The sequence below is a fragment of the Osmia bicornis genome, chromosome 5 (assembly GCF_907164935.1).
Source record: "Osmia bicornis bicornis chromosome 5, iOsmBic2.1, whole genome shotgun sequence".
NCBI classification, from domain to species: Eukaryota; Metazoa; Arthropoda; class Insecta; order Hymenoptera; family Megachilidae; genus Osmia; species Osmia bicornis.
In genome coordinates, this window is record NC_060220.1 from 11,257,984 (window position 1) to 11,277,059 (window position 19,076).

The following is a 19,076-nucleotide window of genomic DNA, read 5'->3' on the forward strand; positions in this document are numbered from 1 at the left end:
ATTTTAACTCGTCTTCGTTGAAGCGAGCATGAGGTTTACGATGAAGGTATGAGTTCGAAGATTACATCACAAATATTAGTCGTATTATGATACACATTCTATTCAGAATGTTTTGTGAGGTGATAAAGAGGGATATAGAAATAATGTAGTCTACAACATATAAGTAATTTTTATCAAATACGCCATATTTGTGTCCTCAAATTATTAATTTACAAACATTCAAAATTCATATTTCCTTTTATTATACATCTAATCTATCTAATTATTATTTATAATATAATTACAATTGTATGTACTCTTATCCTGCTTGCTAGTACAAAAGTAAAGATTCTTTATTCATTATTTCTAATCTCTCTTTTTTCACGTACGCAATTATTCAAAATTTATGGATGGAAAAAGATTGACGTATCGTTAATATCAAAATTGAATGAAAATCTAAGTAGAATAGAATATGAAAAAGAAGAAGTGGAAAATACAGTCTATGTTTCTCATGCAAACAAGTTGCTATTAGAACCCGGAAATATCACCATAACTTTCATGGATTTCATGCAACTGAAATTATAGTTAAAAATAGATTAGTAAAATAGACAAATAGCATTCACTGTATTTGCTCTAATCAATGATGAGAGATATTTCCGGGTTCCGATTAGAACGTCTTTACAATTTTGTTAATACTCTCCCTTTTTATATTTATAGATAAATTTCAATCGTATGAAATTACAAAGAAAGAACGGTTTTAAATTATCTGTAAGATATATTCGCCTATGCCATGAGGTGCTATTGAATAGAAGAAAATTATCTTATTTAGTGCATTATTAGATTCATATTGGTTGAAAAAGGAATTGGTATAATATAATAAAAAAAAGAATTATACAATGGGACATATTTGATATCATTTTAACACCTATTTGTATTGAAATATTCTTGCTTAATATGTATATTTCGATGGACACAATTGAATGTATTTATTTCCTTTTATTATTTCTGTAATTGTTGTATACATATAACAGTTACATCATTTAGAGTTTTTTTATATTTGTATATTTTATAAAATCAAAGAATACTGTGTTAAGGACAATAAAACCACACAAATGTAGTTACTTGTATTTATGAGATACAGTATAAAAGACGACTGGGTACAAAACTGTAGAAAAAAGATGTCACTCTTTATATGTATGCATTTTATAAATTTTAATTTATTGAGCATACATGACGTTATTTGTCATCCTTTTCTGGTACTAAAAGATTAAGATTGGCATCTTTAGTCATCGATCCCATAAAAGTTTCTTCATCGCCTCGTATAGATAACGCGGTAACAGCAACATTTGTTCTTCTCTCATCCATCATTGCAGCTCTTGACCAATTCGAACTACTGCATTTTATACAACTATGCGAAGGTATTCTATCTAAACTTACTGTTCTATTTCCACAATCTGTACATTTGAAAAATCTTTTAGTTGCATCTGTAACACGCAATGGATGTTTCTGCTCTTTACACATGTCGGAAGCGGAGAACGATGTATATTTACATAGTAAACATTTAACAGCTTTACAAGAAACCTTATAGGTATTCAACATTTTTTCTTCCATTCTTTCTTTCATTTCTAATTTGTTGAAATATTTTTCTTCTTCCTCTTGGTAAGATTTTTCAATAAGATCAGTATGGGCAGACTTGGTCTGCATCAATTCTTTAAATTTATCCGATATCACGTTTGGTTTCTTTGCTTCTTGGGTTTCATCATTTTCCGATTCTCTTGATCGTTTCTTCCCTTTCTCTAATTTATCTTCTTTGTTTAGTCGTATTTTATTAGGATCACTAGGTTTAATTTTTCCATTTTTTTGAACCCATTTAATTGCATTATTTTTCGCTACATTCATTTGTTTTTTAGTTATAGGTTCTGAGAGATCTATCGTTCCTCCTTGACAACCGAGACCTAAACGGGGCCGTGAAGACGACGATAGCATACTTAAATCTTGTTTCTTTGATTTATTCAACTGTGACAATGTAGGTGATGATGATGATGATGATGATGATGTATCATTAGGTGCTTGGGACAATACTGTAGCTCTCCATCCCCTTGACTCTTTTATTTGTTCCAAGTTCTTTTGTATTTGTTGTGCCGATGATTCTTTTAGAATGTTACCCTTCATATCATATGCTAATTTTGTACTAGCTGAATTTTCAGGTTTATTAATTCCTGACAATAATGCTAAACGTTTAGCATCTTTTTCCTGTAACTTTTTACTTTTTACAGCAACAATAGCATTAAATTCTGGCATGTTGCAATTAAGGGATTTCTTTGGTTTGTCTTTCTTTAACATATCTACAGAGAATTTCTGTGTGTTACTATATGCTTGTAGTTCTGCTCTAGTGGAGCATTTCTTATATTCCTGTTTAATATGATACAAACAAAATTCACAACGGCTTAAGTTTACAATAGAACTGCACGGATCTCCATTCTTTTTTCTTGATCTACATTTTCCCAGGTCTTTGGATGTACCTAAAATCATGACTTTTTGTGGATTATCGATGGACAATGTAGCTAGATCTATATTATCTTTAGATTCTAGAATATTAGGATTCAGAACACCTATAACAGTTCCAACTGTAGTTTTCCAAAATGATTTATATGCGGTACTAAACATGAAAAGGCTCACAGTATTTATAGTATCAGACAAATCACTTATCTTCCATATAGAATATGAGCTTCCGTTTTTAGAAGTTTTTGGAGGTGATTTACTTATTATCACACCAGCAATTACCCAGTCTTTTTCTATATTCTCTGAATTAAGATGATACTTCATTTTTGATACCGTTACTGGTATTTTACCATTCATACGTGATGTTAATTCTGCTGAAGACACCATTGGATTAATAATTCTTAATCCAAAAAATGGATCGCTATAAACATCTTTTGATTTAGTATTATTGTTATTGGTTGTTGTACTTATATCTGTGCTTTTTTTTGTAGCACTAAAATCAAATGCTTTTAAACTTATTGCACGAGGTCTATTCTCATTTTGGTTAGATCCTTCTTTCTTTAATAATGATTTTATATCACGTCCATAGTTAGAATATTTCTGTTCTTCAAAATAACGTCTATCTTCATCGTCGGAAGAATCGAGTGTATCATCATAAACTTCACTTTTATCCTGTTTATTCGATTTATTTTCTTCACCGTTTGTTTTAGGCACACTATCTAGAAAATTAAAATCTAATTCTTTTAAAGTTTCCTTAGGCGATGAGTCCTGTGTGTTTTCTTCGCCAATAGCTAGAAGATCATTTAAAACGTCGTCTACGTCAGAATCACTGTCATTATTCATTTTAAAATTGTTTAAACCTAACTTTTTAAGTTTTGTATAATACCTATATAAATATAATTAATACTTTTCTTTTAATTACAATGAAAACAGAAATTACGCATACTTGATAAATAGATAAGCTTATCACGTTAATTACTGAACAAAATCATACTTTTAGAAAAATTTTTATCTGTCAACTGGACATTACATTCAATTTATAAGTAAGAACTTGGTATGTGCGCGCTTTGTGCAGCTTAGCCATTTTAACAATTCTTCCCGCCATTTCTGAACGAAGAAACAAGTCCTGTTTTCATTGATGTAGTTAATTTTTATTTCTTATTTATTACATTTTTTAAATTTCTATATAATATACATCTCGATATATATTTAGCTTTCGTTATAAATGATAAATATTTCGTTTTCTTTGAATAAATACAATTTCGTTAATACGATGAAAACTGAACAATATGTAAGTACACCCACTAGAATTAAGTATTCAATGGTTGCCAAATAACGTAAAATAAAAAAATATAAATCATAAAACATAAAACTGCTGAAAATAATTTAAATTATATTTAAGTCGATATAAAAATTAAAAAAAATTGTTGATTTAGTATTTATTAAATAAAAAATATTGTGTATCATTTAAGATTCGAATACTTTATGATTCCCGCTTAGTTGATTTTACCGGAACTACGTTCTACCATTTTGTATTGTCGGTGGTGAAACGTATGAAGAGCGAAACGTGGTGAGTTTGATTTTAAAAGTATTATTTTAAATTAATTGAACCATTTAATAGAGAATTGAGTGCTTTACTCAAAGTATAGGCAACGTTGAAGTATGAATCATAATAATACGTAAGAGTAAAATGTTGTCATGACAATTACATACTTGTAAAATAAATACACGTCTTAAAAAAGTTTATTTATGTCGGTTAACGATTTTTGTAGCGTGAAGGTTGTCTGTCCACCAATCCGTAGCATGAAATCGACCAGTCTTATAAAATATTTACTTTGGATGTTACAGTCGAGCTAACGGATACCGGAATGACTTCTGCAGAGGGCAAAGAGCACCAAAACTTTCGCGTACATGGATTTGCAACGCATTTATTATTCATTCTTTGATTTATGCATATGGTACATAAAACTTATTTGTTAACCTCTTAATCTTATTTATCATAATAATATCATACATTAGGCGCAAACGATCAGATTGTCATAGATTTATAGAACATGGTTATATTTTTGCTTTATATCATTTTTGCTTTTTTTTTATAATTTTACTCCATTAAAGCCAAACAGACTTTTTTTTCTCATAAAGGCAATTTATTTTAAACATGTGTATTTTTACATGTACAAGCCATTATCGAGCGAAATAAATAGCACGGTATGCATGTTCGCTTTAAATTTGCGCTGCAGTAATCATAGCGTGCAAGTCATTTCATATTCTTTACGTAAGCGTACGTCTGCAAGAGTAGTTGTATTTAATTGCCATTACTTCGTGCTTATACCATGGAACTTGTACAAAGTATACTTACATCGTTTTTGTTTCAGGAATTACAAAACGTGGAATGGTAAAAAATTATAATTTGACAGTATGGACAAATTAAAAGAGATGTTTAATTGTTAGTGGTACGAAACTTAGATCAATTTTTATATTTAATTTGATAGCATTTATGCAGCAAGATTCGTAAATAATAATTTTATAATTTCCAGTGACCGGGGAGCGTATGTGAACTGTTACATTACTTACTGCCGTAGAAGCGTCGATCGATTCGAGCAATAAGCCATCAATAAAACATTTTCACCTCTACACCTTACTGTCTATTGAACGTACAACACGCAATCGTATTACTTTCTATTCCTAAGAGTCCATAACTCGTCTCCCAGTGAAAATTTCTTTCGCCTAAGAAAATCGTTTCCTCTTTAATATATAATTTTCAAGAAACGTTTCCATCAGATATCAGGTAGGCAAACTTGTATTGGTTGGTATATTCGTTATTAAAATGAATTACTAAACGTTTTCTCCCTTACAGAGACGGAGAGGATTACTGGTTGAGTTTTCAATTGCTTTCCAGCGAAAAATCCCTTTTAAAACGAGACAGAGGAAAATTCCGTGGAAAACGTTTCATTTAAAGATGCCATTGTTCTTGAAATCGTTGATGAACAGAGAAGAAGAAAGAGAAGAAACGGTCCTACGGAAACGCGCTTTAAACAAGCTGTCCATCTGCTTTCTACGGTCCTCAGGATCTGCTTCTAAATAATCCGCGACTACGAGCACCAGTAGCATCCTCCACCTGCTAATCTTGAAGAAAGCTGCACGTTCCAAACGGCTTCCACCTGTTAGTCATGGGGAAAGCGTATGGTTACGAAGTTTTTCGAGTAGAACAAGGTAAGTCGCAACAGCTCTCTCTTTTTTTTCTCGTTTCGTTGAGAATTCGATACCAGCTGCACCCCGTGGAAAATGCAGATGTTCGTATAAGGATAAACACGATCACATTTTAGTTTCAAAGTTAGTTATATGACAATATCAGTATCTTTCATATTTCTCAAATTTTTCCTTAAATGGTACGTTTGATTTTGTAGAATAATATAACATTGAGTTGCATAAATAAAAATGAAGAATTATTTAAATTAGTAATTAAAAAGAATGAAATATGTATTGAAACAAAAGAGTATCTTTTTAAATGTCAAACAAAAATAGAACGTACCATTTAGGTGGAAATATTGCAAGAAAATGAAATTTACGTTTCTTGTTAGGCATCAATTTACAAACGATCGATTAGCCTTAGTATATTGTTGAACGAGTCACGGTGAAACGCGCGCTCCGTCAGCTATCCATAGCAACGTCATTGTCAACACAATTTCCACCGAGTTGTGTGCTTTCTGGAATCGAAAGAGGTATACCACGAAAGCTGGACAATCCTTCATTTTTTTTTTCTTTCCCTCCGACGAACTCGGTCATGCTTTCGGTCATAGAGCTCTCAGTTTCCTCGTTTCGAGTTTCCGTCAGAGGAAAATGTAGAAAAATAGGGAGGGCGAATTCCCCTCCAGGCGCGTGCTTTGCCCCTTGACCCCCTCCTGATGGCTGAGCGTGACCCCCACCCCTATACCACCCACTCAGCTACCCCGACCTAGTGGCCCGCGGGCCACCCCACCGCGCCCCACCCCTGCGCCGACGGCGATTCGACCCCGCGCGCGCACCGTCTCGAGCGTCGCGCTCCTTCGCAGTCCGTCAGTCTATCGGCAACCTGCGTACCAGTCGTGTCGCAGTGCTTACGTAACAATATTATTATTATTCTTACTTGCCTGGCCGGTGTGTTGTTCATTTAAAATCGCGGTCCAACAGTTTACGTTCGTCTCGATCGATTATTCGCCTTTCGCTCGGTCTCTCAGTTTTTAATCGGTATATAATTCTATACGAAACAAAATCGATCTACATTAATATATATATACATATATACACGTATTATCTCGTCTCTCTATAAACATCAAGTAAACGCAATTACACACGACAAAATCACGCGCCGCGATCGCGAAAAACGCGCTTAACGTCTCCCGCGAATCGCTGTTACCCGCCTGTCTGCGCACGTCGTGCGGATACATTTGAACCGTCGGTCAACGTCGTCCACGTCGCCGTCATCATCGTCCCCGTCGTTGTTCTCTGCGTTATCGATTGATACCACGATTAATCAAAATCGCCGAACGTGATACGTCAAGAGAGAAGATCGCTCCAAGTCTGCTGTATGGGCTACCTGTCGGTTGATAAACAAGTGCCGTCGACAAGCTACCGTCGAAGAACACGTTCTGTGGGTTCGGCCCTTCTCCACGGGCACGGTGTATCGATTGCTCTAAAATAGACGCGTGGGAACACCTGCAGGCTACATACACATTCTACCTAGAGTTCGGACTGTCTCATTCCCTCTGTCCCCCTCTCTCTCTCTTACTTTCTCTCTGCATTGGTCTTTCCTGACGCCCTTGCAGCGCGTGACAGGTGCAGGGAGAACGGTAGCAGCACCGCGCTGTCATAAGGCTGGAGGAGGTGGTGGTGGCGGTGGAGGCGGAGGTGCAAGCGTCAAGGAAGAAACGTAACAGGAAGCGGAAGAAGTATAACGACGAAAAGGAGTAGACAGAGAGAGAGAGAGAGAGAGAGGGTAACGGAAGAAAGTTGAAGGAAGTGGAAGAAGAGGTAAAGGTGGAGAAGGAGGAAGGAGGCGAAACGCCTGGGTTTCTCGCGATAAAAAGGTTATATCCAGTGATACGTCCTGGAGGCGCCTGTCGTCTTCGCCGGTACAACCATAACGCCGCCCGCTTTAAAACGCCCGAGACGGGATACGGTGGATTCATCGCCGCCACCCGCTCGAACCGCAGCCCCCGGAAACCCCGGACCATCCAGCAAACTCGCTTGCATCATGGACGCACCGCTCTCCCAGAGTATGGACTCCGTCAACACGGTGGCCACCGGTGAAGACGAGGTACGTTCACCAACAACTGCATACAATTCTATCGTTAACAAACACGCGTGTGCATTACGCGTGATCCTCGGTATAATCGCGCCGATCGCTTCCTCGTTTTCACCCTGCTCCCTTTCTCTCGACTCTCGCCGCGCGCCACGATCGCGCCTCCACACATTTGTACCGAGTATCCGACATACTTCCTTCCTTCCTTCCTTCCTTCCCTCCCTCCCGTCAACTTACCGCGGGTTACCCTCTATCCCACTTCCACGTTCGCCATATTGCTAGTTTACTCTCGCGCGCTTACCGTCTACTTCTCACTCCTTCTTCCTCTTTCTTCCTCCTTTCTCTCTCTCTCTCTCTCGTCGTTCTGTTCACCTCTTCCGTCTACGGGTTCTCTTTCTCTGTTTTACGGGTTGCACGTCACGAGACGCGCATGCGCATTCTACGCGCGAACTTTACGTGCTGCCGATGCATACACATGGACGCGCGTGTTTCGAACACGTATAGGAAAAGCGGTAACACGTTGAGTAGGTATGCGTATACAAGTAGAGAAGGCGGGAATTCGATCGTGCGCCACAACACACAGTGTACGGCAGGTGACTCGTTTCCATCGTCCGCTCGATCGGACGGTTGGCTGGCTAGGCTGGTTAACAGGCGGGCTTCCTTCCTCGTAGCCGAGGCACCTGAGAGAGTGACGCGCCACGCCAGACCACGCTTGTTATTGATTTTTCCGCAACACGAGAGCTCGCGAGGCCCTCGCTATACGCTGTGTGTCACATCATATGGTAATGGATTACGCTTCGTCACACGACACACGCGTTTACAGATATATGCATAGGTATACATATACGTATATAGGTATATGTATACATATACGGTAGGGCGACCGTACGAACGTACGAACGGTCAGACTACTTGATTCCGTAGCTGACATACGTTGGAATTATTTGTGCGTACGCTACTAGTGATACGATAGGTTAATCGCGTTCTCCCGTAATCCCCTTCCTCGATCGTTCAACCCGTTGATTATTACCTTCCACCTGTCTCGCAAATTCTCCATTAACTTTCACGAGACTCGTTCCATTCTGTGCCTTTTACTAGGCTATACCTTGTCTAACGTGACACTTGCTCAAGTAGATCGGCTCCTTTGATCAGACGCTGCTGCGGGCCAGCATACTGACGACTAGTATCCTATTAATGCGATTATACAGAGTGTCAAGCTTTGTACAGTGCTATCAAGGGGGTGATTCTACCGTTTGGAAAATTTCTCATGTATAACTGTTGCGCCAGTATTACCACCAAGGGGGTGATTATGGTTATTATAAACAGGTGATAAATATTAAATCAACTTGTTTCGTCAAATTTGCGTACATATTCGTTTTTGCTTCTCTCTCTCTCTCTGTGTGTTTACAAATACTGTTTAAAAGTTTACGTTTTACTCGTACCAGCTTTGAGCTTTCCAGTTTCTATCGGTTTCTCAATTTGGCTTGGGGTGTACCAATCGAATACTCACGCGTTTCTTTATGTTTTCTACTCGGAAAACATAACGAGCTGCGGATGTTTACGCAAATATACATTTTCACAATTTCGAAATTCAGTTTCCAATTGATGTTGATCTACGACCCGCATATTTTTACGTTAAAGCAATTCGTACAAGGGATACGAAGCGATACGGTATCAGGAAATAAATAGGAGCTCGTAAATTCAGGCATTCAATAAAATTGTCAAATATAATTCTATTAATAATCTTCTGCTCGATATAAAAACGAACGTAAAATCGGAAATGTTACAGATTCCGCGAAACGTGCGGCTATCAAAGTGCTCCAAATATCGATGATTTGTTTATACAGAAATTTTTATTAAACTTCGGCTTCGAATCAAAGCGATATGAACACCGTTTCTCAGCTAATATTTTATCATTTATTTATATTCATCTCAATGATGGGAAGATTCTTCTCAGCTCTGAATCACGAATCGAGGATTTTGGGAAGAAAATACAATCGCGTCTAGTCACGTATTTTTCACGGGCTATTAGTCCCGTTGAAGTTGCACAATACCGAGAAATATCATGATACTTATTTTCGTCCAAGAATAACACTCTGAGAATTATTCCTGGTGGGTTTGTTTCTTCACGCCAGGTCCAGGCCGCTGTCTCTCGTAAAACCCGTTGATAATTTATTTCCCGCCCTCTTCTTCCGATGATCTCGATTTGGTCACGCGTTCCTCCTTCCATCCGACTGGATCACGGCGCACGATTCCACGACGGTGAAAATCGCAATTTTCTCGCTCGACCGGCTCTACTCGCGGTTTTGCCGTCCGGATCAGGAAGAGTGATCGAACGGGAACGGCTTGAGCAGGAAACTTTGCCGTCGTTTTGCTCGATTTCCTTTAACGTGTCCTTTTCTTACGGTCTTCTTCCGCATTGCTAGCTAACAGGAATATCAAGGTTCCATTAAGGTTTCTCAGGTAAAATTCCAATTTTCCCGTCGTTTTGACCCAAATCGATTGTAACACTTTTTAATTATTTTTGGAAAGGTATCATAGTTCCTATTACGCTTTGGGTTATTCGCATTGTACAGCCATTAAATAATGAATCGGTGTTAATGAAAGGTATCGGATAGGATAAATGGTATTATCCTTGAAAACAAAAGGATCGGTATGTGATTGAAATTGGAGTAGGTGAATTAGCAGGGTTATTTGACAGTGATTGATAAACGATAGGACATTTTAATTTATTTACGAATGTATGCTCAGAGATTCGCATTAGTAATAGAATCCTTAATAACATCAACGATTCTTCGGATTCAATAAAGAGGATTAACGGTATTATCGATAATGTAAGCAGTGATTATTGTAATTATTAAAGAATTTTCGGATATTTCACGATTAATGATCGACATTTGAAAACAAAAATCCACGTTTTTTCGATGTTTCGATTTCAGCAGAAAATTCCCGTTCGCGTTCGACCGAATCGCAAAAATAAGCCGTGTAATAAAAATTATACGCTCTCATCGTTAACACGGAGGTTTCGTAATTAAAATTTTGCCGGTAATCTTGAGATAAAAAGCGCGTACCAGCCAGAGTTTTCCTCTTTTTTTTTTTTTGAACGATTCCCCTCTCGACCGTGTTCGTTTCTCTCACTTTTCGGTGCTCCACCTTGTTCCCTCGACTATTTGTCCCTCCATTTCTGTCCGTTTCGAGGAAAGCACGATGGGCAAATTTAATTCTCGCTATGCACTGTATAAAAACGTATTTGTTGCGCGATGAGTGGATGCGCGCGGATGTAACGAGGAAACGCTTTTTACATTTCCCACGACTGTTTCATCGCGAGACCCGCAAATGGGCTTTGCTTCTACCCATTTCTTCCCCTCCTTTAGTTTATTTCAAACAATACCAGACTAGCGCCGGATTTCGGGTCAACTTTTGATCAAACAACCATGAAGAGGGAAAGTCAATTATCGCGGTCGGATAGCTTTCTTTGCTTTTCGGCTTAGGAGGATCGAACTGCGCTTTTAAACTATTTTTCATTTTATTCTTTTTTTCCACGGTACAGTTCGAAGAATTTCGAAGCGAAATACGAGGGAAGGTTTATTATATTTTAATATAAATTTATTTTATTAATTTAAAAATTTAATTTAATATCAATTTATATTATTAATTTCAAAATTTAATTTAATATCAATTTATAAATATCTAATTGCCAACCTAATCGCAAAAAAAAACTAACATAAAATTACAGTCGGATAACGAGATATTCGGAAAGGGAATCCTGATGATATCCCGCGGTATGTAAAGGGTTAATTCCAGTAATTCGAATTAAGATCTTCCGTGAAATTTCAGCAGTCTGTTTGCGGTCGATTAGCCAGGTTGAACTGGTAGGAATTATTAACGTTTCCCGGGGAAAAACTGTTCGAGCCGCGAATTTCGGTTTAATTTTCCCGGTGAAATAAAAAGTCCAGCAGATCGTGGAAGAGAAGTTAAAGGGTTGTTCGAGAATTATTTTAATGCCTCCACGGTCGAGCTTTCTTTGTTGAACTCTACGGTGTTTGCATACCGAGACTGATTTTCCGTCAAACATTTGTATACGGCTGGAAAGCATAGTTGCCACGGCGAAGTTCGATGAACTTAGCTGAAAATTGCACGCGGGGAAATCGAGAAGAGCCGGTGAAGCAGTTCTTTCGAAACGCAGAATTTCTATAAACCGTCGGTTGCGTAAATCGCAAAATCGCTGGAACGAAACCGTGACCAATTGTACAACTATCGGAAACGCTTTCCAGCTTTTCAACGCTCTGATTCGTTCTTTCTTTGTTTTTTTTCTTTTTTCTCTCCTTTCCTTACGATTCCATGCAAAACTACCTTTAGACTGAGAATTAATTTTTTTACTCTTTTCAATGGGACGATATCGAATGAAAATTATTTTACAACGGTTCGTGCTTGTACAATAATGACTTTTCAATTACATTTTTGAACTTTGTACGGTTTAAAAATACGCATCATGTTAGATAAGATAATATGCACATCTTTAATTTACTTGAATATTTGCGGTTGATTAAATTTTCACTTTTGAGAGTTCCTACGTTACTTAATTAAACATCGAACATTAAACCAATTACTTTGGAATTTATACATCATCGAATAAGTAAAGAAAGCGACCAGTCAGCCGTACCGTTTTAATTATTTTAATTCCTGTTCAACTTTCAAACATGTTTTAACTTTCGTGCCATTTGAGAGTATGCAATAGCTTAGATAAGATACTGTATCACTGATTTATTCAGATATTTACGGTTGATTGACTTTTAATTTTAAACAATTCAAATTCTAATTAAATATTAAACCGCGTTTGAAATAACGTTAGATCGATGAATAAGTACATAATACCATTCAAATTATAGTTTGTAATTTGCGTAAAATTTTTAAATTAGCTTAAATTTTCTTTAAAGAAGATATTACTAATTTATTTAAAATTTTAAATAGGTTACTTTATCGAATAAGCTAGGTCGAGCAGTCCACAGTACAGTTTTAATTAATTCAATTTGTTATTCTTGGCAAATGAAACATAGAAAGTTTCAGAAATTCATTTTATAATCAATCAGGCAGATATTACGATGGAAAAAGTCAGTCTGTTCGAATGATTCCAACTTCGTTCTGTCAGTCAAGGGTTAATATTTCCCTTCCTTGTTCGTTCTTCAATTACACGGAACTTTCGAAAACAACCGCGTTAGACTTTTCCACGGAAGCGAACTCGATCGTTTCGAAATACAAACTTCGCTCCAATTTCATTGCTGGGGCCAAGAAATTTCATTAAATAGCGCGAAATCGTGGACGTTGCAGTTTTCTATCCGTACCGACAGTCAGCCATCTAAAATTATTTTATAATCTCAGAATCTTGCTTTTGCTTACAAAAAAAAAATCCAAATCACCTCTACATTACTTTCTTGCAAACCTAATAAAAATTTCACTTTATAACCATCTCTGTCACCAGGTTAAAGAAATATAAAATTTTATCTAGTTTAAAACTTATCAGATTCTTATTTTATTCGAGAGCATCCATTTTGTATGTAAGAGAATTTACCACTGGGGAAGTACTCACATGATATTGTAATAATTTAATCAATTTAATTATTGTCACTTTACGACAGATTGTAAATTAATAATAAAATAAAAAAATGGGTTAATGTAAACATATCGGTGTTTACTTAGGGACGTCGCAACCCTCTGTAATAAATAAAATATATGTAAATTAATACACAAGGGATGTAAACAGAGAGTGAGATAGGAGAACGTTGTTGTGGAAAGAGGGAAAGGATAGAGAGAAGGGTAGAGATCCGTGGAATCGGTGAGCGGTTCTCTTTATGCACGCACCTGCACACATCAATGAAAGTTAACGCATAACATGATACCGCGTTGAACCTACGGCTAAGAGGATAATGCCGTTATATACCTCGTGTTCGATAGTCATTTGCCCAGTGAATTCGAAATATCTTTGTCGATTTTTTCACGGATCGATGCAACTTTTCACGGAGTCTCGCACTCGCCGGAGGTACGGCACTTGCGCGTTCAATCCCCGACGATTAATATCCTCTTGCGTTAGTTCCGTCGACGAATATGAGGTTTCTCTCAAATTTTCATTTCATCGGACGATATAGATAATTTATGCCAAACATTTTGGGGCCTATCGATGATTAGCACCGCGCGTTTGCCATTTTGAAATATAGCAAAACGCTTTGAATGGTTCCTCGACGATTATAATCCTCTTGCGTTAGTTCCGTCGACGAATATGCGGTTTCTCTTAAGAAACTTAACTGAAATTTGTTCAAATCTTTTATTGAAAATTTAATATAGAAAGTTTATGCCGAACATTTGGGGACCCATCAATGATTAGCACCGCGCGTTTGCCATTTTGAAATATAGCAAAACGCTTTGAATGGTTCCTCGACGATTATAATCCTCTTGCGTTAGTTTCGTCGACGAACATGAGATTTCTCTTAAGAAACTTAATTGAAATTTGAGAAAATTTTCATTTTATTGGACGAAATAGAAAATTTATACCAAACATTCGGGGGCCTATCGGTAATTAGCACCGCGCGTTTGCCATTTTGAAATATACCAAAACGCTTTGAATGGTTCCTCGACGATTATAATCCTCTTGCGTTAGTTCCGTCGACGAATATGCGATTTCTTTCAAGAAACTTAACTGAAATTTGACAAATCTTTTATTGAAAATTTAATATAGAAAGTTTATGCCGAACATTTGGGGACCCATCAATGATTAGCACCACGTGCTTGCCATTTTGAAATGTAGCAAAACGCTTTGAATGGTTCCTCGACGATTATAATCCTCTTGCGTTAGTTCCGTCGACGATTCTACGATTTCTCTTAAGAAACTTAACTGAAATTTGTTCAAATCTTTTATTGAAAATTTAATATAGAAAATTTATGCCAAACATTTTGGGGCCCATCGATGATTAGCACCGCGCGTGTTGCCATTTTGAAATATAGCAAAACGCTTTAAATGGTTACAGTGTTCTATAGCTGCGAAAGCCGCAGTCAAGATAACAGTGAAAATAAAGTGAGCTTCTTTCGGCGAGAAAAGCAGTCCTCTAACTGAGGTAAGTCCGTTGATAGAGTAAAACGGTGATTCAGAGCGAGGATATTACGAGGTTGGAGGTGGATTTTTGTCTGGAGAAACGTTCCAGGTGGAGAGGTATATAGTGGCACGGCTTACGTTCTAGCGGTACACGAGCGTATGTTCGAATGTCGAGGATAAAACAAGAGTAGGTAACGCGTTTCTCCGAAACGAGAAGCTTTGGAAGAATTTTCGTTTAAAGGAAGACGCTTCTTCGTGGTATCTGCTCGAAAGAGAGAAAGGGTAGATATTTTTATTTTTTTTTATTTTTGCCCCGCGATCCAGGCGATAAAACTGGATTGCAGTCAAGTTATTTCGACAATAAAATTTGCCCGGGTATCTCGGTTAAACCGCGGCGTACAATTTTTCCGAGCCACCAACACGCGAGAGCGTTTTGCGCAAGAAACTCGTTGCTCTTCGTGTAATAATCTTACGCAACACGCTTTTGTTGTGCCATAATATTGTCAGGATAAACGTGCATTTCACACGAGCGCAAACGTTGTTAGGAAAATAGAAAAAACCGATGTCTTTGATATTAAGAAGACATTAAATTCCTTTTCAACGCTTAATTGCACGTGACGTAGTCGTTCGTTTCTTGGAATTACTCTCCATTTATGGATAACTAGAACACGATAGTGCAAAATGATTTAGGATAAAGAAATTTTCAAAATAGCTACTGTTTTGACGCACCAGAATTAAAAATCTGAAAAAAATTGCCTTGCTAATATCTAATTACTGACAGTATTAAAAAAGCAGTGCCGAAATCTCAATTTTTCGACTTTTATTTGCGTTTTTGATTTTTCACGCCTGGAAATTTGCAACCGAAAAATCTAGAATTTTTTCAGATTTTTTTAATACCAATAAATAGGAAAAATATGGCAAAAACCATTTATTCGATTTTATCCTCTAACTACCCTCCCGGTTGAGATACAGGTTGAAACTTGGTGTAAATGATTTTTTATCATAAGCTATTAAATGGTGCAAAGTTCGATAAAATCGGTTTCAAGGGCACTTTTGACCATCTCATCCTGCTATACCCTTTCTAAAATTATTCAGCTCCATTTGTAGAGCAGCTATTTGATATGGGACCCCATTTGTATCGCAATTGCTCGCCAGTACAAACACACGTGTCCGTTTCGGTAATCGTCAATATTTAAAATACCGGATATCTGCGGTTCGTTGCGCAATATCGAAAATAATAAGCCGAGGCCACTTGTCTGCCCCGCGGACGGCTCGACGCGAGCTTCTTCGACGATGAAACTCAATTAAACTAGCCGGCCACCAAATAATATTCCCGAAATGGGATTTACGAGGAAGACGAAAAATACGGTCCGATCGAAAAGTCAGGCTCGGAAGTTACGGTCCGAGGGGACAGAACCGGCCAATCGAAGCCTGCCAATCACGGTTTCAATTTGGACTGGACATTTTTCCTGTAACCGTTCTACTTCTTGTATCGGTTTCTCCGGCAAGGGCTAGCAGATCGGGTTCTACTTTCTAAATCGAACGCGGACAGACACAACTCGTCTTGCAACTTTCCGACAAAACATTCGAACATTTGCATCGAAATTACAAATGCTCCAATTTTTCTTGCTACTTTCTTTTTTTACATTTCTTTCTGAAATTTTCAGTAATATCCCGGTGTTTATTAGATAAATTCTTTACGATTTAGAAATCAACCTCGGACTCCATAGTTTCTCTACTGCAACTGTTTCTCTCGAAATCATAGAAGGCAATAGTTCACTGGTAATCAACTAATGTCACGTCGATTGTTCGAAACGAGACAAGTTGTTCGAAAGTTTGTTTTACTTGGATTCTAATCCGTGAGGAAAACGGAGAAGGTAGATTGTGGACAGGGTTTTAGTGCGGTAGAGGCATGCAATCGAGATTTACAATTGCGTTTGAACTAACGCAAAGAGAAGTCGTTGCACGTAGAAGAATAATCCTCTTTTCTCGACCGTTCTTCTTCCCGATAATTGGATTTCTTCTCTCGTACGTTTCAGCGCATAAGGAACCGTGTTGAATCGATTTGTAGGATGGTCTCTCGTATCAAAAGGTATCCTGTCGACCACCGATCGATCCTCCAAGTCACCGCACAGATCGTGCGACAAAAGCGCAAAGTCCCTTTACACTATTGACGATTCGATGCGCTAGAGAAAGTTGATCGATACGAATCGATAGGATCCTTTTTTCCCTTCCTGATCACCGTGAACATCTACTTTCTTAATCAATACCATTGTAACTTTTCCGTGTTTCAATTAAATTAGAAACTACGAGCAAAATTAACCCGTTAATTGTCATGGGAATTACTGCTAATTAGCGTTTCAACTTTTTTAAAAATTTTTTATTTATTCATTGACACATTTACCAAGAGTATTAACAATCGCAATTAAATTTCGAATTGCAAATGAAGCGAAAACGAGTTGCATAAATTGATACAAACAGGGCCGGCCCTGTACCTAGGCAGACTAGGGCCCCCATAAGACGATTTTGCGTCTAAGAATGCAAGAAGAGTAATGTTTACTTGAATATCAATCGATGTAAATGGAAATCTAAATTAGTTATACTAGCTTTAATGTCAATTTTATAAATTTTATTTGAGCTACTTCTTTTATGTGAAGGGGCTCGCCTCGGACCCCCGAAATCTCAGGGCCCCCCAAGGTCCAGGGCCCCAATAAGACGAATTTGCATCTAAGAATGCAAGAATAATGTTTACTTGAATATTAATCGATATAAATGCAAATCTAAATTAGTTATACAAGCTTTAATATTAATTTTATAAATTTTATTTGAGCTACTATTTTTATATGGAGGGTCCCTTTTTCGAAGCTTGTTTCGGATCCCTGAAATCTCAGGGCGGCACTGGGCCTAGGCAGACTAGGGCCCCCATAAGACGAATGTTAATCGATATAAATGCAAATCGACAAGCTTTAATGTTAATTTTATAAATTTCATTTGAGCTACTTTTTTCGGAGCTCGCCTCGGACCCCCGAAATCTCAGGGCCGGCGTGGATACAAGATAATTAAATTATCCAATTTCAATTCGTTTCACGAAAGGTTTATTATTTCTCCCTTTTATTTCTTTCTCTCGTGAAGTTGAATAACGTTTACCATCGAATTAGTAATAGCCGAGAGAATTGCACGCGATCGTGGAATGTTTCATAGTGGATGGCGAAATGCTTGGTTACTTAGTCATCGGATATCGAGTATATAAGTATCGTTTCCCCTCGGGAAGCGTGAAAAATACTCTCCCATCGAGAAAGTATTTTCTCCCGTTGAACAAAGAGGTCACGACGATTTGTTGCGGAACAATGAGGATCTCCGGTGTCGTCAGGGCGGCATTGCAGGCTTCGTTTAACCGATAGAAGAAAGAAGGTTAAACGCTTTGTACCGCAATTATCGGTACTTGCGTTTATATCCGTGATTGAATTCCGGATAATGATGGATATTCGATTCTCGATACTCTATGTTAAAAATTTTAGCGCAATTTTTCAATCGCCTCAAAGTTGATTCTTCAAAGTTTTGAAGAATGATAATCGTCATGAAATCATACACCGAAACGATTTTCTACGTTTCTGATAAGAGAGTCGCCAAATGCATCCGTGGTATCATTTCCACCAGCGATTAGTCGACACGCGTTCCTTCTTGCATTGAAACTGCAAATTAGGATTTATAACCCTATAATATTCGATCGGCTGCTCGGTAAAGCCGATCGTAAATCTCGATGGAATAGAAAATTGGACAACATTGACCGGTGATTTATTAGTCAATCGATAAGCACTTCATTACGTCCAGTATGGGTTAACAGTGAAAATTCTGATACTCTATTATCCATTGTTCCTTCTAATTGCGACAATTTTATTCGTTGTAATTTTCTGTTCTATTAAACATTGTTTCCAATGTAATTATTCACGAATCCAAGTGAATAGAAAGGATTTTTATATCGTTCCTCTTATTGAATTAATAACCAGACGAACCGACGTTTATGAATTGAATTTTGAGACAGTATGCATCCGGGAATACCGCACTGGATAGAAAGTTTGAAAAGTTTTCGGTTTGGATCATTTTGCATTCTGAGATCCTTCTGCGTATAAAGTTAAGAAAGTTTTCTTCCCCTGAAATTGAAGTAGATTTATGGCCACTGTTTCCCATGCCTCTAATAATACCTGCCATAAAAGAAATCGGTCAAATTTA

General features: G+C 37.5%; 2 protein-coding genes across 5 annotated transcripts in view; one reads left to right on the forward strand and one right to left on the reverse strand.

Annotated features, from left to right (window-relative positions):
* Positions 1-960: 960 nt before the first annotated feature.
* Positions 961-3,573, reverse strand: LOC114878647 (protein MCM10 homolog). Its single transcript, XM_046285819.1, has 2 exons — positions 3,428-3,573; positions 961-3,367 (listed from the first exon to the last, which is right to left on the reverse strand). Exon 2 carries the CDS (start codon positions 3,322-3,324, stop codon positions 1,216-1,218), a length of 2,109 nt encoding a protein of 702 aa, XP_046141775.1. The 5' UTR covers positions 3,325-3,367; positions 3,428-3,573; the 3' UTR covers positions 961-1,215.
* Positions 3,574-6,552: 2,979 nt separating this feature from the next.
* Positions 6,553-19,076, forward strand: part of LOC114878656 (protein couch potato) — a 90,272-nt gene continuing 77,748 nt past the window's right edge. For all 4 annotated transcript variants that reach the window (XM_029192702.2, XM_029192705.2, XM_029192704.2 and 1 more), the window contains exon 1: positions 6,553-7,777. In XM_029192702.2, coding sequence (XP_029048535.1) covers positions 7,715-7,777 — 63 coding nt within the window. In that variant the 5' untranslated portion in view covers positions 6,553-7,714. The remainder of the gene's footprint in view (positions 7,778-19,076) is intronic.